General features: G+C 47.6%; 2 protein-coding genes across 2 annotated transcripts; one reads left to right on the top strand and one right to left on the bottom strand.

The window, feature by feature from the left end:
* Positions 1-1521: 1521 nt before the first annotated feature.
* On the bottom strand, positions 1522-8862 carry SPSB3 (splA/ryanodine receptor domain and SOCS box containing 3). Its single transcript, XM_044303454.1, is given in 8 exon segments — positions 1522-1996; positions 1998-2086; positions 3782-3907; positions 4619-4721; positions 6033-6220; positions 6301-6475; positions 6787-6930; positions 8806-8862. Coding segments are annotated over 8 exon segments (1155 nt in total). The 3' UTR covers positions 1522-1723.
* A 295-nt stretch (positions 8863-9157) lies between these two features.
* Positions 9158-20555, top strand: NUBP2 (nucleotide binding protein 2). Its single transcript, XM_044303525.1, has 7 exons — positions 9158-9199; positions 10718-10830; positions 12866-13064; positions 13749-13903; positions 14509-14619; positions 15976-16045; positions 20129-20555. Exons 1-7 carry the CDS (start codon positions 9184-9186, stop codon positions 20269-20271), a joined length of 807 nt encoding a protein of 268 aa, XP_044159460.1. The 5' UTR covers positions 9158-9183; the 3' UTR covers positions 20272-20555.
* Positions 20556-21995: the final 1440 nt, after the last annotated feature.

Genomic DNA, 21995 nt, shown 5'->3' with positions numbered 1-21995 from the left:
AAAGTGGAAAACGACTTAAAAACTGAACTCTGCTTCGGTTCCGACTGATACCTCAGAACCGAAGCAGAGTTCGATTTCAAGTTTGTAAGTGGTTATTCAACAAAGTCACGTACGACTTAGCGAATAACTAATTTCGGCTCATCGGAGCCCATACATTCTAAGTCTATTTTCACACTCGCGTTTTTGGGCGGATCCATCATGGATCTGCAAAAAAACTGATCCGTTACAATAATACAACCGCATGCATCCGTCATGAACGGATCCGGTTGTATTATCTGTAACATGGCCTAGACAGATCCGTCCATGGCACAAGACTATTGTGCCCGAGAAAACGGATCCGTCCTGGCACACAATGTAAGTCAATGGGGACGGATCCTGACACAAAACGTTTGGCTCAGTTTCATCAAGCAAGCAGCGTTTTGGTGTCCACCTCCAGAGCAGAATGGAGACGGAACGGAGGCAAACTGATGCATTCTGAGCGGATCCTTTTCCATTCAGAATGCATTAGGGCAAAACTGATCCGTTTTGGACCGCGTGTGAGAGCCCTGAACGAATCTCACAAACGGAAAGCCAAAACGCTAGTGTGAAAGTAGCCTAAGTCAGTGTGGAGACGGATCTCTGTACAGTATTAATCCAAAGTTTTGAACAAAGCGACTTTGGATGTAATTCGCTGCCCTGCGTTACACCCATCCGAGCGCAGCCTCACTCCATGTCGTCGTTTTGCAGACTGAAACATAAGCCGTAGGGAAACATATCTGCTCCATTAAAGATATAAAGCAATCCAAGCTATATTTCATACTGCAACTTTCATTGATATATAGGTGTTAAATAGGAAGCCTACGTGAGATTCTAGCCGTAACATATTAAGCAGACTACACCACGACCCAAACCCGTCCAAATGTGGCCGAAGACTGAAAAAAAAAAAAAAAGTTAGTATGATGTTGGTAGGGAGAGGACGAGCAGTCGGTACTATGAACAGTTATTCAGATACAGTAAATGGAGAGGGGTTACCACACGGGACCCCTCATAATGTAGGCTGTTTCTATACCAACTTGTTATAGTTTTATGGGAAGGGGGTTCTGTGGGCCCCTGGTAACCTTTACTAACGAATCGTCTGCTGTTGAACTGTTGAGTCCGAGTTTTAGCCGTTCCGTGATCCATGGGGAGAGTATTAGCAAAAACACAGGTTGTATTATGGATCCTGTTAAAGTGCTGGTAGATAACGGATGTCCTCGTTCATAAGGATACAGATCTCAAAGTGATTGCTGAAGATCTAAAAAAAGAGCCTGTGCCTCTCGAGCTGCAGTACCGGATACAACCAATGGGCAAGAGTGGCGCGGTTTCTGAAAGTGAAAAAAGGGGGGGGGGGGGGGGGGGGGGAAAGCGCCCGTCTGGACAACCCCTTTAAATTTCATACCCTATAATCAGCTGAAGCTCGGATGTTACAACTTGCGGCCCAACTAAGTAAAAAAACAAAAAACAAAAAAATCATGCCAAACCAAAAGCTGGGCTTCAGTTGTCTTGATCTAGCACCATCATTCAGAGGTCTCAAGGTCACCACTCGACATGGTGAGAGCACAGCTCCCGTTTCCATTGTCCCTTCATGATCATCTTTGAGGTCCTTTGAGTTTTTTTTTTTTTTAAACTTTGTTTTTCTGTCTTTGCAAAAGTTCACAGTGGGGTGCTATGGCAGACGGTGGGCACCTGTTGCCTAGAGCTGCTGTTAAACCCTGCGGCACCGTTTCCGCTGACATTCCTCTGCGCCCGGCGGGCAGCTGCTGTCTGAGTCGCTCCCGCAGGAGGCGGCGGCTGCAGTGTCACTTTTGCGCTGCCTGGAAGGGCTGATTCCCATCTGTAGGACCCAGCCGAGCTTGTTACTCAGCACTTGTTTGAGACCTGGAGGGAGAGGTAATGCCTCCAGAGAGTCTACACAGTCAGGAAGCAGCTGGCGCAAGCGGGCACAGCACAGGTACTGGAGGGAGGTACGGCAGCAGCACTGAGCGGATCACTTTCATGCTGCTCTTCGCGGCTGTAGAACAGACCATGGGGAAAAACTTCTTGTTCCGCAGCTGAGTGGCTGCTACACCTGGAAGGCGAGAGGAACATCTAAAGCAACCTGCTCTGTTAAGGCCTCTTTCACACATTGGACTCGCAGTGTGTGTCAGCGAGAGCACCCGCCCTGACCTCCCAGCACTGCCGGGGTCACATAGCATTATATTGATTTATGATGCTATGTTATCCTTAGAGGTCTGGAATGTATTGTATAACACTGACAGCATTATGTCAGTGTTATACAATATATTTCAGAACTGTAAGGGTTACATAGCATCATAAATCAATATAATGCTATAAGTGCTGGGAGGTCCGGACGGGAGCTCTCGCTGACAAATACTACGAGTCCAATGCATGGAACTCGCTTGTGTGAAAGGGGCCTAATGGTCATCTTTGCCCCCTCTAACGTTGACAGCCACAGTGTACTCCCTTAACATAGGCATTTAGTAGCCCTCTAAAGCAAGGATGTCAAACTCGTAGCCCTCATGCTGTTGCAAAACCACAACTCCCAGCATGCCCTGATAGGTGTAGGCTGTCTGGGCATGATGGAAGTTGTAGTTTTGGAACAGCTGATGGGCCACGAGTTTGACATCTATGCTCTAAAGCACTCCAAGGGTGTATGCACTTTACTACAAGTACATACTGACCCTATGGAGGCTAAACGGACACTCTTTTGGCATATGTTTGGTCAATGGGGTCCTATGGGACCCCACTGATATTGGAAATATTGTGGCCGTGCTGCAGTTCTCTGCACAGCTGGGTTGCCAGGGTTTTACTGTGCACAGAAAAACAGCAAAGGAGAATCAGACTAAGGGATCATGCACACAAACGTATTTTCTTTCCTTGTCCGTTCAGTTTTTTTTTTTTTGCGGACGGTATGCGGAACCATTCATTTCAATGGATCCACAAGAAAACTGAAGATACTCCGTATGCATTCTTTTTCCGTATGTCCGCATTTCTGTTCCGCAAAAATAGAACATGTCCTATTATTGTCCACTTTACGGACATGAATAGGGCTGTTCTATTAGAGGCCAGCTGTTCCGTTCCGCAAAATACGGAATGCATACAGACCGCAAAATACATATGGTCGTGTGCATGAGCGTTGCGGCCCCTTGATTCTCAAGATTGGAGGTGGTCCCAGAGGTCAGCCCGCACCAGTCATAAAATGATGGCATATCCTAGTGACATGCCATCAATTTATAAGATTGGAATACCCCTTTAAATCACAATTTTGTTAAAGGGGTTGGCCAAGACTTACCAATTTTTCAGGTAGCAGCTGTACAGTCATTTCTGTCACCTCATTGTTGGGTAGAAGGTCCCCGTATGATGGTCCATGTAAACAATGCGATCTACAGTAACCAAGAGGGCAGCGGGCACTTGATTTTCTCATGTGACCTCTTTCCTGGCTGTATCCTATTCTGCACAGGTGCTGGATGGTAGTTAAAACGGTTCAGAATGCAGTTGGAGGTTAGCAAGGAAAGTGGTCACTGATGCCATATTGGTTACTATGGAAAGGGCGGTGGGTCGGCCCTGATTACATGGGCCATGGACTGGCAGCCGAGGGCCTTCTTGCCTGCGATGAGGTAAGAGAAACACCTCTTTACAGCTGCTGGTGACACCTTATGCATTTAGGAAAAATTGGCAAGGATTGGCCAACCTCATTAAATACCGCTCTACGGTATAAAGGGATGACGCTACTGTGAGCGGCTACGCTTCTAGCATATCTTACCGATACACTTCCTGTTCTTGTAGAAGGTCAGCACCCCATGCCAAGTATCCAGATGCACTCCAATAATTGACCCTTGGCCAAAGCGTGAGGAGAAACTGTTTTTGTCACCTTTGTGCTGGAGTAACCCTAAAAGACGGAGAGGAAAGATAAGCAACATAACGCACAGCCATTCAGATGAATAGTCATCCATGTAATACACGAATGACCCCAGTCCGCCAGAGCCCCCGCTTGTGAGCAGCTCTCCCCTCTGACTCAAAGGGCGGGGATCCTCTTAATAATGCCCATATATCTCAAGAGGGCATACAGACAGGATAAGTCTTCCTGAGACAACCCCTTTAAAGGTTAATTAATATTGATGACCTATCCTCAGGATAGGTCATCAATATCAGGCCAGCAGGGGTCTGACTCCCGGGACCCCTGCCGATCAGCTGTTAGAAGAGGCCAGCGTTTTATGAACGCCGCGGCCTTTTCCTACTACGCCGTGTGGCGTCACCGTACATCGGTCACATGGCCTAATTGCAGCTCAGCCCTATTCAAGTCAATAGGGCTAAGCTGCAATAAGCACAGCCACTATACGATGCACGGCGCTGTGCGTGGAGAGATGCCAGGGGCCGGCTGCGCTCATCAGAGCTCCGGTAAGCGCGCAGGCTCCCTGTAACAGCTGATTGGCGGGGTGCCAGGACTTAGACCCCCGCCGATGTGATAATGATGAACTATCCTGTGGATAGGTCATCATCATCCATTCCTCAATAACCCCTTAAATGCTGGAGTCCACTGACAGATCTCAGGCTGTAATAAGCAGCACCCAGTTATCTGACAGCAGAACCCCACTATTACCTGTGTACGAGAGACCCCAACTCTCCACATCTTTCCCCAGCAGGCTGCAGAAGGTGTGCCGGTACTTGTCCAGGTTTACATCCGATGTGCCAATGCCAACCATCTGAGAATGGAAACAGGCGCAGAATAAAGCACTGGGGTTCTTTACAGGATTATATGAAATGTATAGAGTTCTGCACGAAAACCCCACTCACCTACAGCTGAAAGCGATCTGTGCATATATGAGGGCAAGATACGAATCCACAACAAGCTCTACATCTGGCGTAATTGCAACTGATTTTTAATGCAGATTTCACCCTCTGCACTGCAAAGGGTTAAAACTGCATTTATAGGTATGAGGGCGTTACCATTACACCAAGAGGCTCTGCTCTCTCTGCAACTGCTGTGCCCTCTGCATTTTGATTGGCAGGGCCACGCAGTGTAAACGTCATCACACCTGGTCCTGTCAAAGTGGAGATGGCGCGGCAATTGCAGAGAGAGCAGAGCCTCTAGGAGTAACGGCAACGCCCCCGTTGCTCCTAGAGGCTCATTTGCATATATTAAATAATTTTTCTCAGCAATGCGGGCACATATGAACATGGGACCAACACAGATGCCTTCAGCTGCCAAGCGCACATGTAACAGGTCAGCCGGTGTCATGGGTACAGAACTGCTGACAGATGCCCGTCAAACAGGTATTTGTTAATAACTTACTTAAAGGGGTTGGCCCATCTGGGACATAGGTGCAGGTCCTTGCTATATGCCATCTATCTAGAGAACGGGGCCCTGGAAGTGAAGGACAATACACTGCACAAGCGCTGTGCACTCTATTACTATGGGATCTCACAAAGCCGAGTTCTGGTTTGGCTATTTCCGTCTGTCCTATAGTGCTGTATAAAGCGGTGGCTGCGCTTGCGCGGTGCACTCTCCACTCACCAATATGGGACTGATGGAAATAGCAGAGCCGGAGTTTGGCTATTTTTGGAACTTCCATATGCACTTTTGTACTCTGTTCACTTCAGGGGTCCCGCTCTGGAGATAAAAGTGGTTCCCAGATGTGGGGCTGGTACCTTTCTCATATTGATGGCATACCCTAGTGATATGCCATCACTACCCTTTTAATGTGTACCCAGCCTTTGGGACAAAAAATAAATAAAAAAAAATTAAAAATAGAAATTATGCACTGGACATCCCCTTTAACCCAAGGGGACCAGACGTGTACTGGTGCCAATATTGTGTGCTGGCAATAAGGCCTGGGCTACACTGCCACTTTCTGTAGCGCGACTGATTGATTTTAACTATTGAACGACAGCTGCAGTCCAAATGAATACATTCTCGTGGACTGCAGCGGTCGTTCAATAGTTAAAATCAATCTGTCGCGCTACAAAAAGTCGCAGTGTAGCCCAGGCCTAACCCACCTTTGTTTAGTACATACCATGTCTGTGCCATAGACGGGCGAGGTCATCTTAATCTCCCAAAAGTGCTGCCCTTCAGTGAGCACCTTGTTGCCTCGGATTGCGGCCGTGCCACAGCTGTACTCCGTGTGGAAGCTGACCTTCCGGTTATCGCAGCTCAGCACGGTGGCAGTGGATTTGCTGCCGTCATCCCACACCCAGTCAAAATCTGCAATGGAAAGGAATAAAAAAAACTGGTTGAGAACTGGTGGGTGGGTTGCACTACAGGGCTGCGGACTGTCGTCTTACAGTCATCGTCCTCTCCGCACTGGCAGCTCTTGATCTGGTGGAAGGTGTGCAGGCTGGAGCAGTAGGCATCGTTCTGGCTGTCGCAGCTACAGTATGATTCGCCCGTCACGGGCACTGCGCTGGGTATGGAGGGGGGCAAGTGCAGGAGCTCAATCTCAGAGTCGCTGTTGCTGTGCTGTGAAAGACGAGAAATTGCAAAGTAAATGTCCCGTCAATGAAACACAGTCATCGTAGCTCTGCAACAGTCTGTCCATGTTTCAAGAGCTCTGCTTGCAGTCAGTGACCGGAAATAACTTTTGTTTAAATCTGGAAGGTTGAAAACCTAGAAAGAAAGCTTCTCATTTACTGACACCAAGCAGAAGCGCAGGGCGAAAGCCAAGGATTCAGCTTGATTGACGTAAAATCCACTTGAAATGAACCCAACGGTACAACGTGGACAATTCAGAAATGGCGGAGAGCATACATGGAGGAAGGTCAGCTGATTACCTGTCCGTCGGAATCATAGCCCCAGGATTCATCTCCTGCCGGCAGAGCTGGTGCCCGAGTGTCCTGGTCTCTGCGTACCCCACTCAATACAAAGCGCCAGGCACGGCTGCTGCGTGGTCGACGAGCCATGTTACGCATTGATGACTGGAAGAATCCAAAAAGCGGAATATGACAAAATGACGCCCACAACTATCGATCTGCATAGTCTGGCCCACAGTAGGTATAACGAAGCATCCGGGCATCTGTCAGCAGTTTTGTACCTATGACACTGGCTGACCTGTTGCATGTCCACTTGGCAGCTGAAGGCATCTGTGTTGGTCCCATGTTCATATGTGCCCGCATTGCTGAGAAAAATGATGTTTTATTATATGCAAATGAGCCTCTAGGAGCAACGGGGGCGTTGCCATTACACCTAGAGGCTCTGCTCTCTCTGCAACTGCCACGCCCTCTCCATTTTGATTAACAGGATCAGGTGTGATGATGTTTACACTGCCTGGTCCTGTCAATCAAAGTGCACAGGACGCGGCAATTGCAGAGAGAGCAGAGCTTCTAGGTGTAACGGCAACGCCCCCGTTGCTCCTAGAGGCTCATTTGCATATATTAAAACATAATTTTTCTCAGTAATTCGGGCACATATGAACATGGGACCAGACACAGATGCCTTCAGCTGCCAAGTGCACATGTACCAGGTCGGGCAGTGTCGTAGGTACAGAACTGCTGACAGATGCCCTTTAAAGTTTAGCTCCAGGTTTGCTGAGCTTTTTGACAGTTGCTCCCTAGAAACAAAATTGAGCATTTTAAGTAGCAGAAAGCAACAGGTGGAGAAGAGCTGTAATGCTAAGGAGCAACTGACAGTATAGTCATGGGGGATTGCGATCTGATAAGGTGACGGCTCAGTGTTAGGACATGCCGTCACTTTATGATCAGTGGCAGGTCGACCTCTGGGACCCCCAATGATCCAGATAATGAAAGATTGCCTGGAAAGCAGGTTGGCTGGCTGTCGCTGTGGAAGAGAAAAAAACTGTCAAGAGGCTGCAGCGTTACCCCTATTCTCAGGATCGATGAGCCGGACCCCCCCCCCCAATCATAAAGTGGTGGCGCCCTTTTATCAGATGGGGAATACCCTGACACCTGTACTGCACAGGTAATCACAGAGCCATCTAGTGGCCACCTGGAGAAGTGCAGGTAGTCACCAGCGCTCTACATGCAATGTAACGCTGCACCGTGGGGACGTCACGTTCACATTTTGCATGTTGTGACGGCCATGAGCCTGGGTCACATGACCTTGTCTGACCACTACAAAGCCACAGACCTCCTGTCACCCAGAGGGATGTCCGATCCAAAATTCATTAGGCTTTTAGGGAGGCGGCTGCCAGGACCCTAGTGGATCCTTGTTTCCGCCATAGTGGACAGCCCCGCCATGACCGCGGAGCGTAGGAGAAGGCACGGACCTTCCCCCCCCCCAAAAAAAACCAGTGCAAGACCCCTTCTTATCTCTGCAAATCCTTCTGGTGTCTGGTAGAGCACGCTGAGAGTTGTAGTCCATCAACGTCAGCCTTGCAGGATTCACGGAGGGATAACACGCGGCGACTTGCGCAGTAAAAGCCACATGACAACCGCGCTGTGCAATTTCAATGACCCCCAATTCGCCTGCGATGTCACTTCTGGCTAAATTGGCGCAGTCAGGTGGCATCATGTGACCCACAGGACTAATGTAAGGGACTGGGGGGTGTAAGGGTCCGCAGTGATGTACCAGCCCCTGGGTACAAGGCATGGAAACCCCATGACAACAATCCCTGGTTATTTCTACCTGTCTGCCTATGCTCAGACAGCTGTGATCCCCCTCCTCCCTGTTCACCCCCCTTCTTGTCCCACTTTGCCCGGACTCCCCCCTCCAAGGCCATTCCTTTGCTCTCTGGCAATAAGTAAAGGGCCTCCTCACCCGGCCGACCGCCTACCTACCTGCCTTCCTGCCCGGACCCACAGCCGCACAGACGTCAACAATAACCCCTGAACTACCTCTGCCCCACCAACGAGCAGCCGGGCCTCGATTGGCCAGTCAACCACGTCAATCATTCAACCTTTTCCCACTATTGGCCAAGAGTTCTGTCATTCAACCTAAAGAGGCGGGATTATTTTCTGGTTCTCGGCGTTGATTGGAAGGTTTCTTCAAGTCCTTTTACAGCAAAAGACCGCCTTCTTTTTCACGTTTACTGTACTGGAAACACGTGACTGTCATCGCTGACGTGATTGGTTTAAATAGCACCCGCCCATCGAACGCCTCGTTTCTCTAATAATTGGTGTATGTAGCCAATGGGGGAAGAGTAAAATGTATACTTGCCGCTGATTGGTTAAAACCTGTGCCAGTCTTATTCGATGAGGAAGTGACTGTCCAGCATGGCTACAGCGCCTGGTGAGCCCTGCTTCTTCCTGTTATGATTGTGGGACGTTCACATTATGACTTGTGTATTTCATAGATTGCTGGTATTGTCTGCTTCTGGGTATATAAAGAGCATTCTGCCTGTATATAGGAAAGGCAGCGTAGTTATAAGACAGCGAGCTGTACCTTTAAAGGGAACCTGTCACCGGGATTTTGTGTATAGAGCTGAGGACATGGGTTGCTAGATGGCCACTAGCACATCTGCAATACCCAGTCCCCATAGCTCTGTGTGCTTTTATTGTTGAATAAAAACGATTTGATACATATGCAAATTAACCTGAGATGAGTCCTGTACGTGAGACGAGTCAGAGACAGGACTCATCTCAGGTTAATTTGCATATGTATAAAATCATTTTTCCCCCCACAATAAAAGCACACAGAGCTATGGGGACTGGGTATTGCGGATGTGCTAGCGGCCATCTAGCAACCCATGTCCTCAGCTCTATACACAAAATCCCGGTGACAGGTTCCCTTTAAGCTGTTAAACCACCGTTCCATAGTTTTTAATGGTATCTGTTCCTGGGAAAGCTGGGTGACAGCTGTGGTGGCCAGCATGACGCGTCCTATAGGAGTGGTCACTCATTTCTCTAGACCTTTAATAGGACAGATGCCCTTTAATTCAGTAATACATATTACGCATGCCATGGAGGTGACGCCATCTTGTTCGGTGCCCTCTGCACCACTTTCCATCCCCATCCTCTCTAGCGGTCTCCTGATCTGGAGCAGAGGGGAGGAACTGAGGAAAATGGAATGCTGAGATCTGGGGACATTGAAGAGTTAGGGACAGCCTCCGTGGCACTTGTGATAGCGGCCCCGGGGACTAAAAGTTGAATTTCGCCGCCATGCCGCTTACACTGCTCCCCCATATATAGCGCTGTCAGCAGTTTGGAGGGCTGGGGGTTGCGGTTGCCAAGTTAAGCCACACCCAAAGGGGGGGGGTTTGTGTGGGCGTAGCTTAAAACGGGGTGTTAAGTCGTTATGTTATAATGTGGCTCCCAGTAATAGTAATGCCCCAATTAGTGCCCCCCAGTAATATTAATGCCTCCATTAGTACACCCCAGACTTAATAATCCCCCCATTAGTGCCCCCCAGAATTAATAGTGCCCCCAGTAATAGTAATGCCCCCATTAGCGCCCCTCAGAAATAATAATGCCCCCATTAGCGCCCCCCAGAATTTATAGTGCCCCAATTAGTCCCCCCAATAATAGTAATGCCCCTATTAGTGCCCCCCAGAGTTAGGTGCCCCCTGTAATAGTAATGCCCCCATTAGTCCCTCCAATAATAGTAATGCCCCTATAAGTGCCCCCTGTACTAGTAGTGCCCCCAGTAATAGTAATGCCCCTATTAGTGCCCCCCAGAGTTAATAGTGCCCCCCTGTAATAGTAATGCCCCCATGAGTGCCCCATAGTTACCAGCCGTTGGCAACCCTAGCTGGGGGGTATGCAGCCTAGAATACTGCAGTATGTATGACCATATGATATCTCCTTACAGGTAATCTTGCTGGTGTGCAGCATATCCTCCTGGTACTGTCGGGGAAAGGAGGCGTTGGCAAAAGTACCATATCCACTCAGATTGCTCTGGCATTGCGTCATGCTGGGAAGAAGGTGAGTGCCCTATATGGTTTTGTAAAAGAAAAGAAAAGCGGGGGGGAGGGGGGCTCCCTAGTGTAAAATCTCTGGTGATCGCAGGACGATTCAAGCCTAAGTATACCGTACCGTACTAGAGAGAAGTGGAGTTCCTCCCGAATGGGACAAGTACCAGGCTGCTGCGCTAGTATGCCGGACGGACCTCGGTGGACACCAGAGAGAACACGTGGAGAGGATAGCTCAAGGGCAAGAAAAAAAATTAAAAAAATAATAAATCGCACACTTCACTGGGGACTCCCAATAAAAGATTTTTTATTAAAAAATAAAAGCATGACATTTAGCTACACGTTTTTGTGGAGGTCCGCCTTCATCAGGCTGGAGAATTAAGTCAAAAGTCACAGGACACCCTTTTATTTCGAAAACGAAAGGGAAAATGAAATATCTGAATACCCCAGCAAGTAATGGGTGAGGGGGCCTATCTTTTAGGCTATGTCTGGAACATGGCCACAATCTTGAAAGCTGCCATATTGGATCAAAGGCAACATTTTCCAATGGAAAGGGGATCATGTAGTATAGCTAAGAAGACCAGAATTTTCTCAGAAATCGATTGCCGCAATCAAATTTGCAATATATCTTGTGGTTCAAAGTTATCAACACAGAAATTTGCAACAACTGTGAATGTTCCCTGGGATGCACAGCTATTTGACATGTTCAATGTGTTTTCCCTGGTACTGAACTTTAAGTTTAGAACCTTTTTGTGCTGATAACTTTTGAACCACAATAGATATTGCAAATCTGATTAAGGCAATCAATTTCTGAGAAAATTCTGGTCTTCTTTGAAATGCTACATGACCCTCTTCCCGTTAGAAAAATGTACCCTTAAAGGGTTTCTACCACCAGATTTTGACACATTTAGCTGACTGACACTAGCGATCTGCCCTACCTAACTGTGCTCTTGTATCACCTTTGTCTGCTGCCCCTAAGCTTAAAAACGTACTTTTAGTGATATGCAAATGAGCCTCTAGGTGCTATGGGGGCGTCTTTTCAGCACCTAGAGGCTCCGTCTACTCGCTATTTCTGCCGCCCACCGCGTCCCTCCAGCCCGTCCCGCTCCTCTTGATTGACAGCCAACCTCGCTCCATCTCGAATTCCCGCGCTGTGCGCTTCTGTATTCGGCGCAGTGAGTGTCGGACCGCTCCCTGCGCCGTAATCGGCGCAGGCGCAGTGAAGATGCCGGAGCAGGGAGCGATCCGACAGTCAATGCGTCTGCGCCGAATACAGAAGCGCAGGCGCGGGAATTCGTCCGAGATGGAGCGAGGTTGGCTGTCAATCAAGAGGAGCGGGGCGGGCTGGAGGGACGCGGTGGGCGGCAGAAATAGTGAGTAGACGGAGCCTCTAGGTGCTGAAAAGACGCCCCCATAGCACCTAGAGGCTCATTTGCATATCACTAAAAGTACGTTTTTAAGCTTAGGGGCAGCAGACAAAAGGTGATACAAGAGCACGGTTAGGTAGGGCAGATCGCTAATGTCAGTCAGCTAAATGTGTCAAAATCTGGTGGTAGAAACCCTTTAATACAATATAGTGGCTTTCAAGATGGCAGCCATGTTCCGAACATAGCCTAAATATCTGAATACCCATTACTTGCTGGGGTATTCAGATATTTCCAGCGACCTTTGACTCACCCTGTATATATTGATCTGCTTCTGTAACAGTCCTCCATCCTGATAAAGGTGGCGGACCTCCACAGAAATGCATCGCTAAATGTCATGTTTTTATTTTATATTTTAATAAAAATATTGTTATTGGAGTCCCCAGTCTAGCAGGCCACTGTTTCTTGTTCTCGAGCTATCCTTTGACAATCTGGTTACTAAGGATAGACAGCATATCAGCTGCAATCCTCTGTGAGCCAAACTGTCTGACCAATCGGATTGCTCCAATAATTTAGCTCAATCACACACACAGATATTGCTATGAATGGTCTCATTGTATGTAAGTTCCCCCCCCTTTCGCCTTAACTGCTCACTGACATGTTAACGTATGGATGTCTCTGTAGGTCGGCATACTGGACGTAGATCTGTGTGGGCCCAGTATACCCTGCATGCTGAACGCTCATGGCAAGGACGTCCATCAGTGTGACAGCGGCTGGGTGCCAGTCTACGTGGACCAGGAGAAGAGCATCTCGCTCATGTCCATTGGATTCCTGCTGGAGCGACCTGACGATGCTGTAGTATGGAGGGGACCTAAGAAGAACGGTATGGAGGGTCCCCTGCTTCTTATTTCAGGGCGATTGAGCTAAATCACATAGTAATGAACCAAACATTCGGTACTTTATAATGGGGGAGTTTACAGTCAATCCTACGGAATTGTCCTTGTTGGAATTGAACCTAGACTGCAAAGATTTAAAGGGGTTGAAATGGACTTCTTAGTTGAAATGAACACAGGATGTTCTTATTTGTAACGTAACAGTAGTAATCAGATTTTTTTTGTCTATGGATGTCTACAGTACGGAGATCTACGCTTGGGGACTGTATCGCTATAATATTCCCATTCAGCTTTCAGGAATCTTGAGACAGATTGCTAAGGACAAGCTGCTTTATGACCCCTGTAACTGGGTACTGTATTTCTGTAATATTCCAATCCAGACTTCAGGAATCTTGAGACAGATTGGTTGCAGGGACAAGCTGCCTGATGACCCCTTGATCAGCTCTGAATCCATAGAAACCAGTCTGTGTCAAATCGCGCCGCCCAAAATTGACACTCTACTGAGAGTGGGAATTGGGGTAATAGCAGACGGGTCGTACTATACCGCATCTCAGCTTGCACTATTAATCAGATTTTTCCAAGCATGCATCTAGGTGGAGAAATGTTGCAATACTGAACAGGAGTCCGGCGCTTTGGGTTGGTATTGAGGTCTTTGTCCCCCTTTTGTCTTCCAGCAATGATAAAACAGTTCGTGGGTGACGTGGCCTGGGGCGACTTGGATTTCCTTATTGTTGACACTCCACCGGGAACTTCCGATGAGCACATTTCCACTGTGGACTCTCTGAGGCCCTTTAAACCCATGGGAGCTGTACTGGTCACCACGCCTCAGGTGAAATGTCATTGATTCCATTGTCGAGACTGATTTAAGCATTTTTTCCTAAAATAAAAAAAGATTATCGCTATGTCTAGGGGTAAAGTTAGTGGGAGACTGCCTCAAAGTGGGTTAAAAAAAAAAAAAAAAAAAAAAACACTTCTCCCATGGCGGTTCCCGTTTCGACACTTAATGGGTCTCTGCTTTCTAGGCTTCATGGTCCTGGCTTGCCTGGAGATATCTGATCATATAATCACCTGATTTAGCCGGTGATCGGCCGAACGGGCGTGAGGACCCAGGACCTGGAAGCAGGTGGCTGCCAAAAGCCGTTGATCTTTGGGGGCGTCCGGGTGTCGGACCCCCACCGATCTGATGACCTAGGATAGGTCATCAACGTCTGTAACCTGGACAACTTCTTTAAGGTTGTCTACTGCTAAATTCAACCGCTGGAAAATCCCTTTAAATATAAGTCTGTGATTATTCAACTGTCTTTGGGGAAGAAAATGAGGCGCCACCTGGTTCCCCAGACGTGGCTGCATGGCACAGAGGTTTATGCAAGGATACTGTCAGTACTTACAGCATGGGTAGGTGGAGGTGTTATCTGACGACATGTATTGTTGCAGGCAGTATCCATCGGAGATGTAAGACGTGAACTGACGTTCTGCAAGAAGATGGGGCTTCCGGTGGTTGGAATTGTGGAGAACATGAGCGGCTTTGTTTGTCCTCATTGCGCGGTGAGCTGAGGGTTTTGGTCGGGGGGAGTTGTTTCGATGGCCACTATAGGTAACGCTAATACTTTATTACATTGTGATGTAAATGTAGAGTTACAATGTAAGTACAATCAGACAGTCGTATCCCACCCACTGTTAGGCTGCATTCACATGTCCGCAATTCTGTTCCGCATTTTGCGGACCCATTCATTTCTATGGGGCCACATGATGTGCTGTCCGGATCCGGAAATGCGGGTCCGCAATTCCGTTCCCGAAAGAAATAGAAAATGTCCTATTCTTGTCCGCAATTGCGGACAAGATTAGGCATTTTCTATTATAGTGCCGGCGATGTGCGGTCCGCAAAATGCCGTTGTCCGTGTTTTGCGGATCCACAAAACGTATACGGATGTGTGAATGGACCCTTACTAGAAATGTAAAGGGGTTTTCTGGGATTTTCATATTGATGGCCTATCCACAGGCTGTTTGGGGAAGACTGTGAGCGCTGCGGCCTCCTTGCAGCTTACCAACCAAAAGACGGCCCATGGCCTAACCTCAGGATAGGTCATTAATGTGATCAGTGGCGGTCTGACCCTCGATGGTCAGCTGTTTGAAGAAGCAGTTGCCTCCTCACCCCTTACCAAGCATAGCCCCGTCCATTGGATAGCGGCTGTACTTGGTACCATGACGTCACTGGCCCAGGAAGAGGCTTAAGGGCTCTTCATACAGCTGATTGACTCCTGGGGTAGGGTAAGGTATCCTCTTGAGGAACGGCCATCAATATGAAAGTCCTAGAAAACTCTTTTAAAGCCTCCCTCACTCCTTCTTGCCACAGCAAGGGTTCAGGATGAACGCTTAAAGGTGTATTCACATTCTTAAAGGGATTGTCCTCTGTGGAGAGTGACTTTTTGTTCGAATGTCAGTGGCGATGCAGCAGGCAGTTATCGCTAAGGAACCGTTCCTTCCCAATAACTGCCTGCTCGCCAGTCGAGGAAAGAGCTGCATTTACATTCAGCAATCTCCTCCACTGTATGGAGACAAGTGACCGCTACATCACTCATCCTTATACAGATTGCCTTTGGGCAGCCGATCGCTATTTACACATCATGATCTGCCGCTCAGAAACAATGATTTAATGTGCTGCATGAACAATCCCTTCACCCGATAAACGAGCGTTTTACTCGTTCACCCAGTGATGGGCAGTACATTTACACAGGGCGATTATTGGGAACGAGCGTTCCTAGTAACGGCCGAAGAATTGTGCAGTGTCAATCCACCATTAGGGTCTCCTGTGTATAGTTGCGTTATTTTTTATGGGAAACCCCCTTTAAGGACTCTCATGCTGCATCTGAGCTTTTACATGGTGTCTTTGTCTCACCCTAGGAATGCACTAATGTTTTTTCCAAAGGCGGTGGTGAGGAGCTAGCAAGACACGCCGGAGTCCCATTTCTAGGTAAATGAAAATGAAAATTCACTATTAAATGTGTCATCCCGTTGTAGAGGCAGATTATAAAACCCTGGAGGACTGAGAAGTGGATAAGATGATTCTCCCCTAATGTAGTCCATCTGGGACCCGCTGCTATCATGTTACTTGTTAGACATCAATATGCCATAAATGTCCCAGATGGGAATACCCTTTAACCACTTCAACCCCGCTAGCTGAAACCCCCTTCATGACCAGGCCACTTTTTACACTTCGGCACTACACTACTTTCACCGTTTATCGCTCGGTCATGCAACTTACCACCCAAATGAATTTTACCTCCTTTTCTTCTCACTAATAGAGCTTTCATTTGGTGGTATTTCATTGCTGCTGACATTTTTACTTTTTTTGTTATTAATCAAAATTTTACGATTTTTTTTTTGCAAAAAAATGACATTTTTCACTTTCAGTTGTAAAATTTTGCAAAAAAAAAACTACATCCATATATAAATTTTTCGCTAAATTTATTGTTGTACATGTCTTTGATAAAAAAAAAAAAAATGTTTGGGTAAAAAAAAAAATGGTTTGGGTAAAAGTTATAGCGTTTACAAACTATGGTACAAAAATGTGAATTTCCGCTTTTTGAAGCAGCTCTGACTTTCTGAGCACCGGTCATGTTTCCTGAGGTTCTACAATGCCCAGACAGTAGAAAAACCCCACAAATGACCCCATTTCGGAAAGTAGACACCCTAAGGTATTCGCTGATGGGCATAGTGAGTTCATAGAACTTTTTATTTTTTGTCACAAGTTAGCGGAAAATGATGATTTTTTATTTTTTTTTCTTACAAAGTCTCATATTCCACTAACTTGTGACAAAAAATAAAAACTTCCATGAACTCACTATGCCCATCACAAAACACCTTGGGGTGTCTTCTTTCCAAAATGGGGTCACTTGTGGGGTAGTTATACTGCCCTGGCATTCTAGGGGCCCAGATGTGAGAGAAGAAGTTTGCAATCAAAATCTGTAAAAAATGACCGGTGAAATCCGAAAGGTGCACTTTGGAATGTGTGCCCCTTTGCCCACCTTGGCTGCAATAAAGTGTGACACATCTGGTATTGCCGTACTCAGGAGAAGTTGGGGAATGTGTTTTGGGGTGTCATTTTACATATACCCATGCTGGGTGAGAGAAATGTCTTGGCAAAAGACAACTTTTCCAATTTTTTTTATACAAAGTTGGCATTTGACCAAGATATTTATCTCACCCAGCATGGGTATATGTAAAATGACACCCCAAAACACATTCCCCAACTTCTCCTGAGTACGGCGATACCAGATGTGTGACACTTTTTTGCAGCCTAGATGCGCAAAGCGGCCCAAATTCCTTTTAGGAGAGCATTTTTAGACATTTGGATCCCAGACTTCTTCTCACGCTTTAGGGCCCCTAAAAAGCCAGGGCAGTATAAATACCCCACATGTGACCCCATTTTGGAAAGAAGACACCCCAAGGTATTCAATGAGGGGCATGGCGAGTTCATAGAAATTATTTTTTTTTGCATAAGTTAGCGGAAATTGATTTTTATTTTTATTTTTTTCTCACAAAGTTTCATATTCCGCTAACTTGGGACAAAAATTTCAATCTTTCATGGACTCAATATGCCCCTCACGGAATACCTTGGGGTGTCTTCTTTCCGAAATGGGGTCACATGTGGGGTATTTATACTGCCCTGGCTTTTTAGGGGCCCTAAAGCGTGAGAAGAAGTCTGGAATATAAATGTCTAAAAAATGTTACGCATTTGGATTCCGTGAGGGGTATGGTGAGTTCATGTGAGATTTTATTTTTTGACACAAGTTAGTGGAATATGAGACTTTGTAAGAAAAAACAAACAAAAAAAAATATATATATTTCCGCTAACTTGGGCCAAAAAAATGTCTGAATGGAGCCTTACGGGGGGGGTGATCAATGACAGGGGGGTGATCACCCATATAGACTCCCTGATCACCCCCCTGTCATTGATCACCCCCCTGGTAAGGCTCCATTCAGACGTCCGTATGATTTTTACGGATCCATGGATACATGGATCGGATCCGCAAAACACATACGGACGTCTGAATGGAGCCTTACAGGTGGGTGATCAATGACAAGGGGGTGATCACCCATATACACTCCCTGATCACCCCCCTGTCATTGATCACCCCCCTGGTAAGGCTCCATTCAGACGTCCGTATGATTTTTACGGATCCATGGATCGGATCCGCAAAACACATACGGACGTCTGAATGGAGCCTTACAGGTGGGTGATCAATGACAAGGGGGCGATCACCCATATAGACTTCCTGATCACCCCCCTGTCATTGATCACCCCCCTGTAAGGCTCCATTCAGACGTCCGTATGATTTTTACGGATCCATGGATACATGGATCGGATCCGCAAAACACATACGGACGTCTGAATGGAGCCTTACAGGTGGGTGATCAATGACAAGGGGGTGATCACCCATATACACTCCCTGATCACCCCCCTGTCATTGATCACCCCCCTGGTAAGGCTCCATTCAGACGTCCGTATGATTTTTACGGATCCATGGATCGGATCCGCAAAACACATACGGACGTCTGAATGGAGCCTTACAGGTGGGTGATCAATGACAAGGGGGCGATCACCCATATAGACTTCCTGATCACCCCCCTGTCATTGATCACCCCCCTGTAAGGCTCCATTCAGACGTCCGTATGATTTTTACGGATCCATGGATACATGGATCGGATCCGCAAAACACATGCGGACGTCTGAATGGAGCCTTACAGGGGGGTGATCAATGACAGGGGGGTGATCAGGGAGTGTATATGGGTGATCACCCCTCTGTCATTGATCACCCCCCTGTAAGGCTCCATTCAGACGTCCACATGTGTTTTGCGGATCCGATCCATGTATCCGTGGATCCGTAAAAATCATACGGACGTCTGAATGGAGCCTTACAGGGGGGTGATCAATGACAGGGGGGTGATCAGTGGTTCATAAAGGGTTAATAAGTGACAGGGGGGGGGGGTGTAGTGGTGTTTGGTGCTACTTTACTGAGCTGCCTGAGTCCTCTGGTGGTCGATCCAAACAAAAGGGACCACCAGAGGACCAGGTAGCAGGTATATTAGACGCTGTTATCAAAACAGCGTCTAATATACCTGTTAGGGGTTAAAAAAATCACATCTCCAGCCTGCCAGCGAGCGATCGCCGCTGGCAGGCTGGAGATCCACTCGCTTACCTTCCGTTCCTGTGAGCGCGCGCGCCTGTGTGCGCGCGTTCACAGGAAATCGCGGCTCTCGCGGGAGGACGCGTATATGCGTCCACCCAGAAGAGCAGGGCCGCCGCCAGGACGCAATCCTGCGTACGGCGGTCCTGAGGTGGTTTTAGTAATAAGTCTGGCCACCTGCCACTAGGGGGCGCTTACTGCATAATGCTTATACATTGAACTCTGTATGCCATAAGCTCCCTCTACTGGTGGCAGGACATTGATTATTTAACTTTATGTTGATGCAGGGAATGTAAAGTGAATTTGTCACCAGCGACCTCGCTATCCAGCTGTTTGCATAGACACATCACCTCATCAAAACACTGTTTTTCTTTTGTTGATCCAAGGCTCTGGTTTATGACTCTCTCTTAATATGCAAATTATACCTTTGGTGCAATGAGGGTGTCACCATTGCTCTTGTTGCACCCAAGCTCCACTCCTTTCTGTGGCCAGCTCCTCCCTGGCTGCCTGGCCCTGTCAATCAAAGCAGCTGGGGAGGGGCCAGCCACAGAAGTGTGGGGGGGAAAAATAGCAGGCTGCGATGGGGACAAGCCTCCCTAGTGTAACCCCTGATGCTAGGGAGTCTCATTCCCATCGCCGCCTGCTATTTGCTGCCCTGTCCCCCACTCCCCCCGGATGTTTTGATCCGCACGGCGGCCATGTGGGCATCAGAAGCGACACAGGTGCCAGAGAGCTGGGTAAGTATAACCTGTATAAGGGGCCCGGGCCTTTTCTGGGTTGGAAAACCCCTTTAAGAATATAGTCTGAATTGTAACGATATATGTACCAAAAATATAATTGTGATAATCCAACTTCTTTCCTTGCAGGTTGTGTTCCTCTTGATCCCCTTTTGACTCAAAGTCTGGAGCAGGGGAAAGACTTTATTCAGGAGTTCCCCAAAAGCGCCACGTACTCGTCCATCACAAGTGTTGCTCAGCAGATCCTGGACATGGTTACGCAGGGATCCTGACCCTGAAGATGGCTGAGATCGGAGGACTTACGTCAGATATTAGCTTAGAATCACGTAGGACAGACAGGTCATGCATTAATCCGGGGACCTCTGATGAGAATATATGGCGGCCGTCAGTGCAAGATCTTGTCATATAAGTTGTCAGCTTGGCGAGATAAACCTCCCGCACCTGTTGTCAGAGCGTTTATATTGGACTTTATCCGATGCGATTGTTGCCTTTATCGTATTACACTCTGCTTGAAGAGACTGCAGCTTTTCACAGTAAAAATCACATGAATACAGAACCCAGTGGTCCAGAATTTTTGCTAATCCAGACTGTAATAAAAGGATCGGTAGGAACCAGTTCAGGGTTTCGGCACTTAAAATGGGGGTCTCATGAAGAGATTTAAAGTTGGTGTGGTGAGGAGGTGATCGCCACAGGTCTGGCCTCTGACAAATAGCAAGTATCACTTGGGAATTGTGCAGGCGGCACCTGTCGGCCAAAAGAAGGGGCACCATGTGATACATGGACAGATTGGTCCACCAGAGCGAGAGCCGCTGTGACTAAAAGGGTCACCGGAGTAGAAATGTGTGTATGAGGAAGTGTAAGTAAAAGTGTAGAGAAATAGAATAGCTTAGATGGATAGAATAGATTTGATAGATAGTGTTTATCTTAAAGGGGTTGTCCGGGTTCAGAGCTATATCCCCATTTTCACCCAGGCAGCCCCGCTGACTGCTCTCCTTTGCCCTGCGCTAAATCGCACAGGGCAAAGGCATTTTTAGGAGATCCGGTGATGTAACGGGCTCTCCATGGGGCTGCCAGGAAGCCCGGTGACGTCACCGGCACTGATGGGCAGGCTCTAGCGCTGCCCTAGCCAGTAAAATGGCTAGGGCAGCGCTAAAGCCCTCCCATCAGAGCCGGTGACGTCACCGAACACACTGCCGGGCGGAAGCTTCCACCCGGCAGTTTGTCATGATAAACAAAAGAGCCCCTGCCCTGCGCGATCTAGCACAGGGCAAGGGAGCGCATCGCAGCATGAGATGCTCCGATGCTAGCCTCAGGGGGGGCTGCCGGGGTGAAAAAAAAGGGTATGTCCGGCTTCCGCTCTGAACCTGGATAACCCCTTTAAGATGTATGGACATAGATGGAAGGGAGAGATAGATAAAGAAAGAAAGAAAGATAAAGATACAAAGAAGGAAAGGGAAATGAATATTGGAGAGACATGAGATGGATAAATATGAGAAATATTGGAGAAATGGCAGCCAACCCATATAGGTCATTAAAATGTTGTACACAACAGTATGTATTTTGCGGTCCGCAAAAAAATACAGATGACGTCTGTGTTGCATCAGTTTTTTATTTTTTTATTTTTTGCGGATCCATTGTAACAATGCCTATCCTTGTTTGCAAAACGGACAAGAATAGGACACGTTCTATCTTTTTTGTGGGGCCGAGGAACGGACATACGGATGCGGACAGCACACGGTATGCTGTCCGCAGCTTTTGTGGACCTGTTTAAATATATGGGTGTTCATCCTATCCGCAAAAAATGCGGATCGGTTGCAGAAGAAGTATACAGTCGTGTGCATGAGCCCTAAAGAGAAGGGTGCATGGGGAATCGATCAAGTTGGGCAGATGAGGGAGAAGTCCAGCTCCTTGCAGGTGAGTGTGCAGGTAAAGGAAGGGAGGGGATTTCAGGAGAGGAGCCAAGGGGTCAACTAAGTAGATCCAGGTCGGATCTAGA

This window comes from Bufo gargarizans, chromosome 8, assembly GCF_014858855.1.
Source record: "Bufo gargarizans isolate SCDJY-AF-19 chromosome 8, ASM1485885v1, whole genome shotgun sequence".
In the NCBI taxonomy this organism is placed as follows: Eukaryota; Metazoa; Chordata; class Amphibia; order Anura; family Bufonidae; genus Bufo; species Bufo gargarizans.
This window is presented reverse-complemented; position numbering and strand designations above follow the sequence as displayed.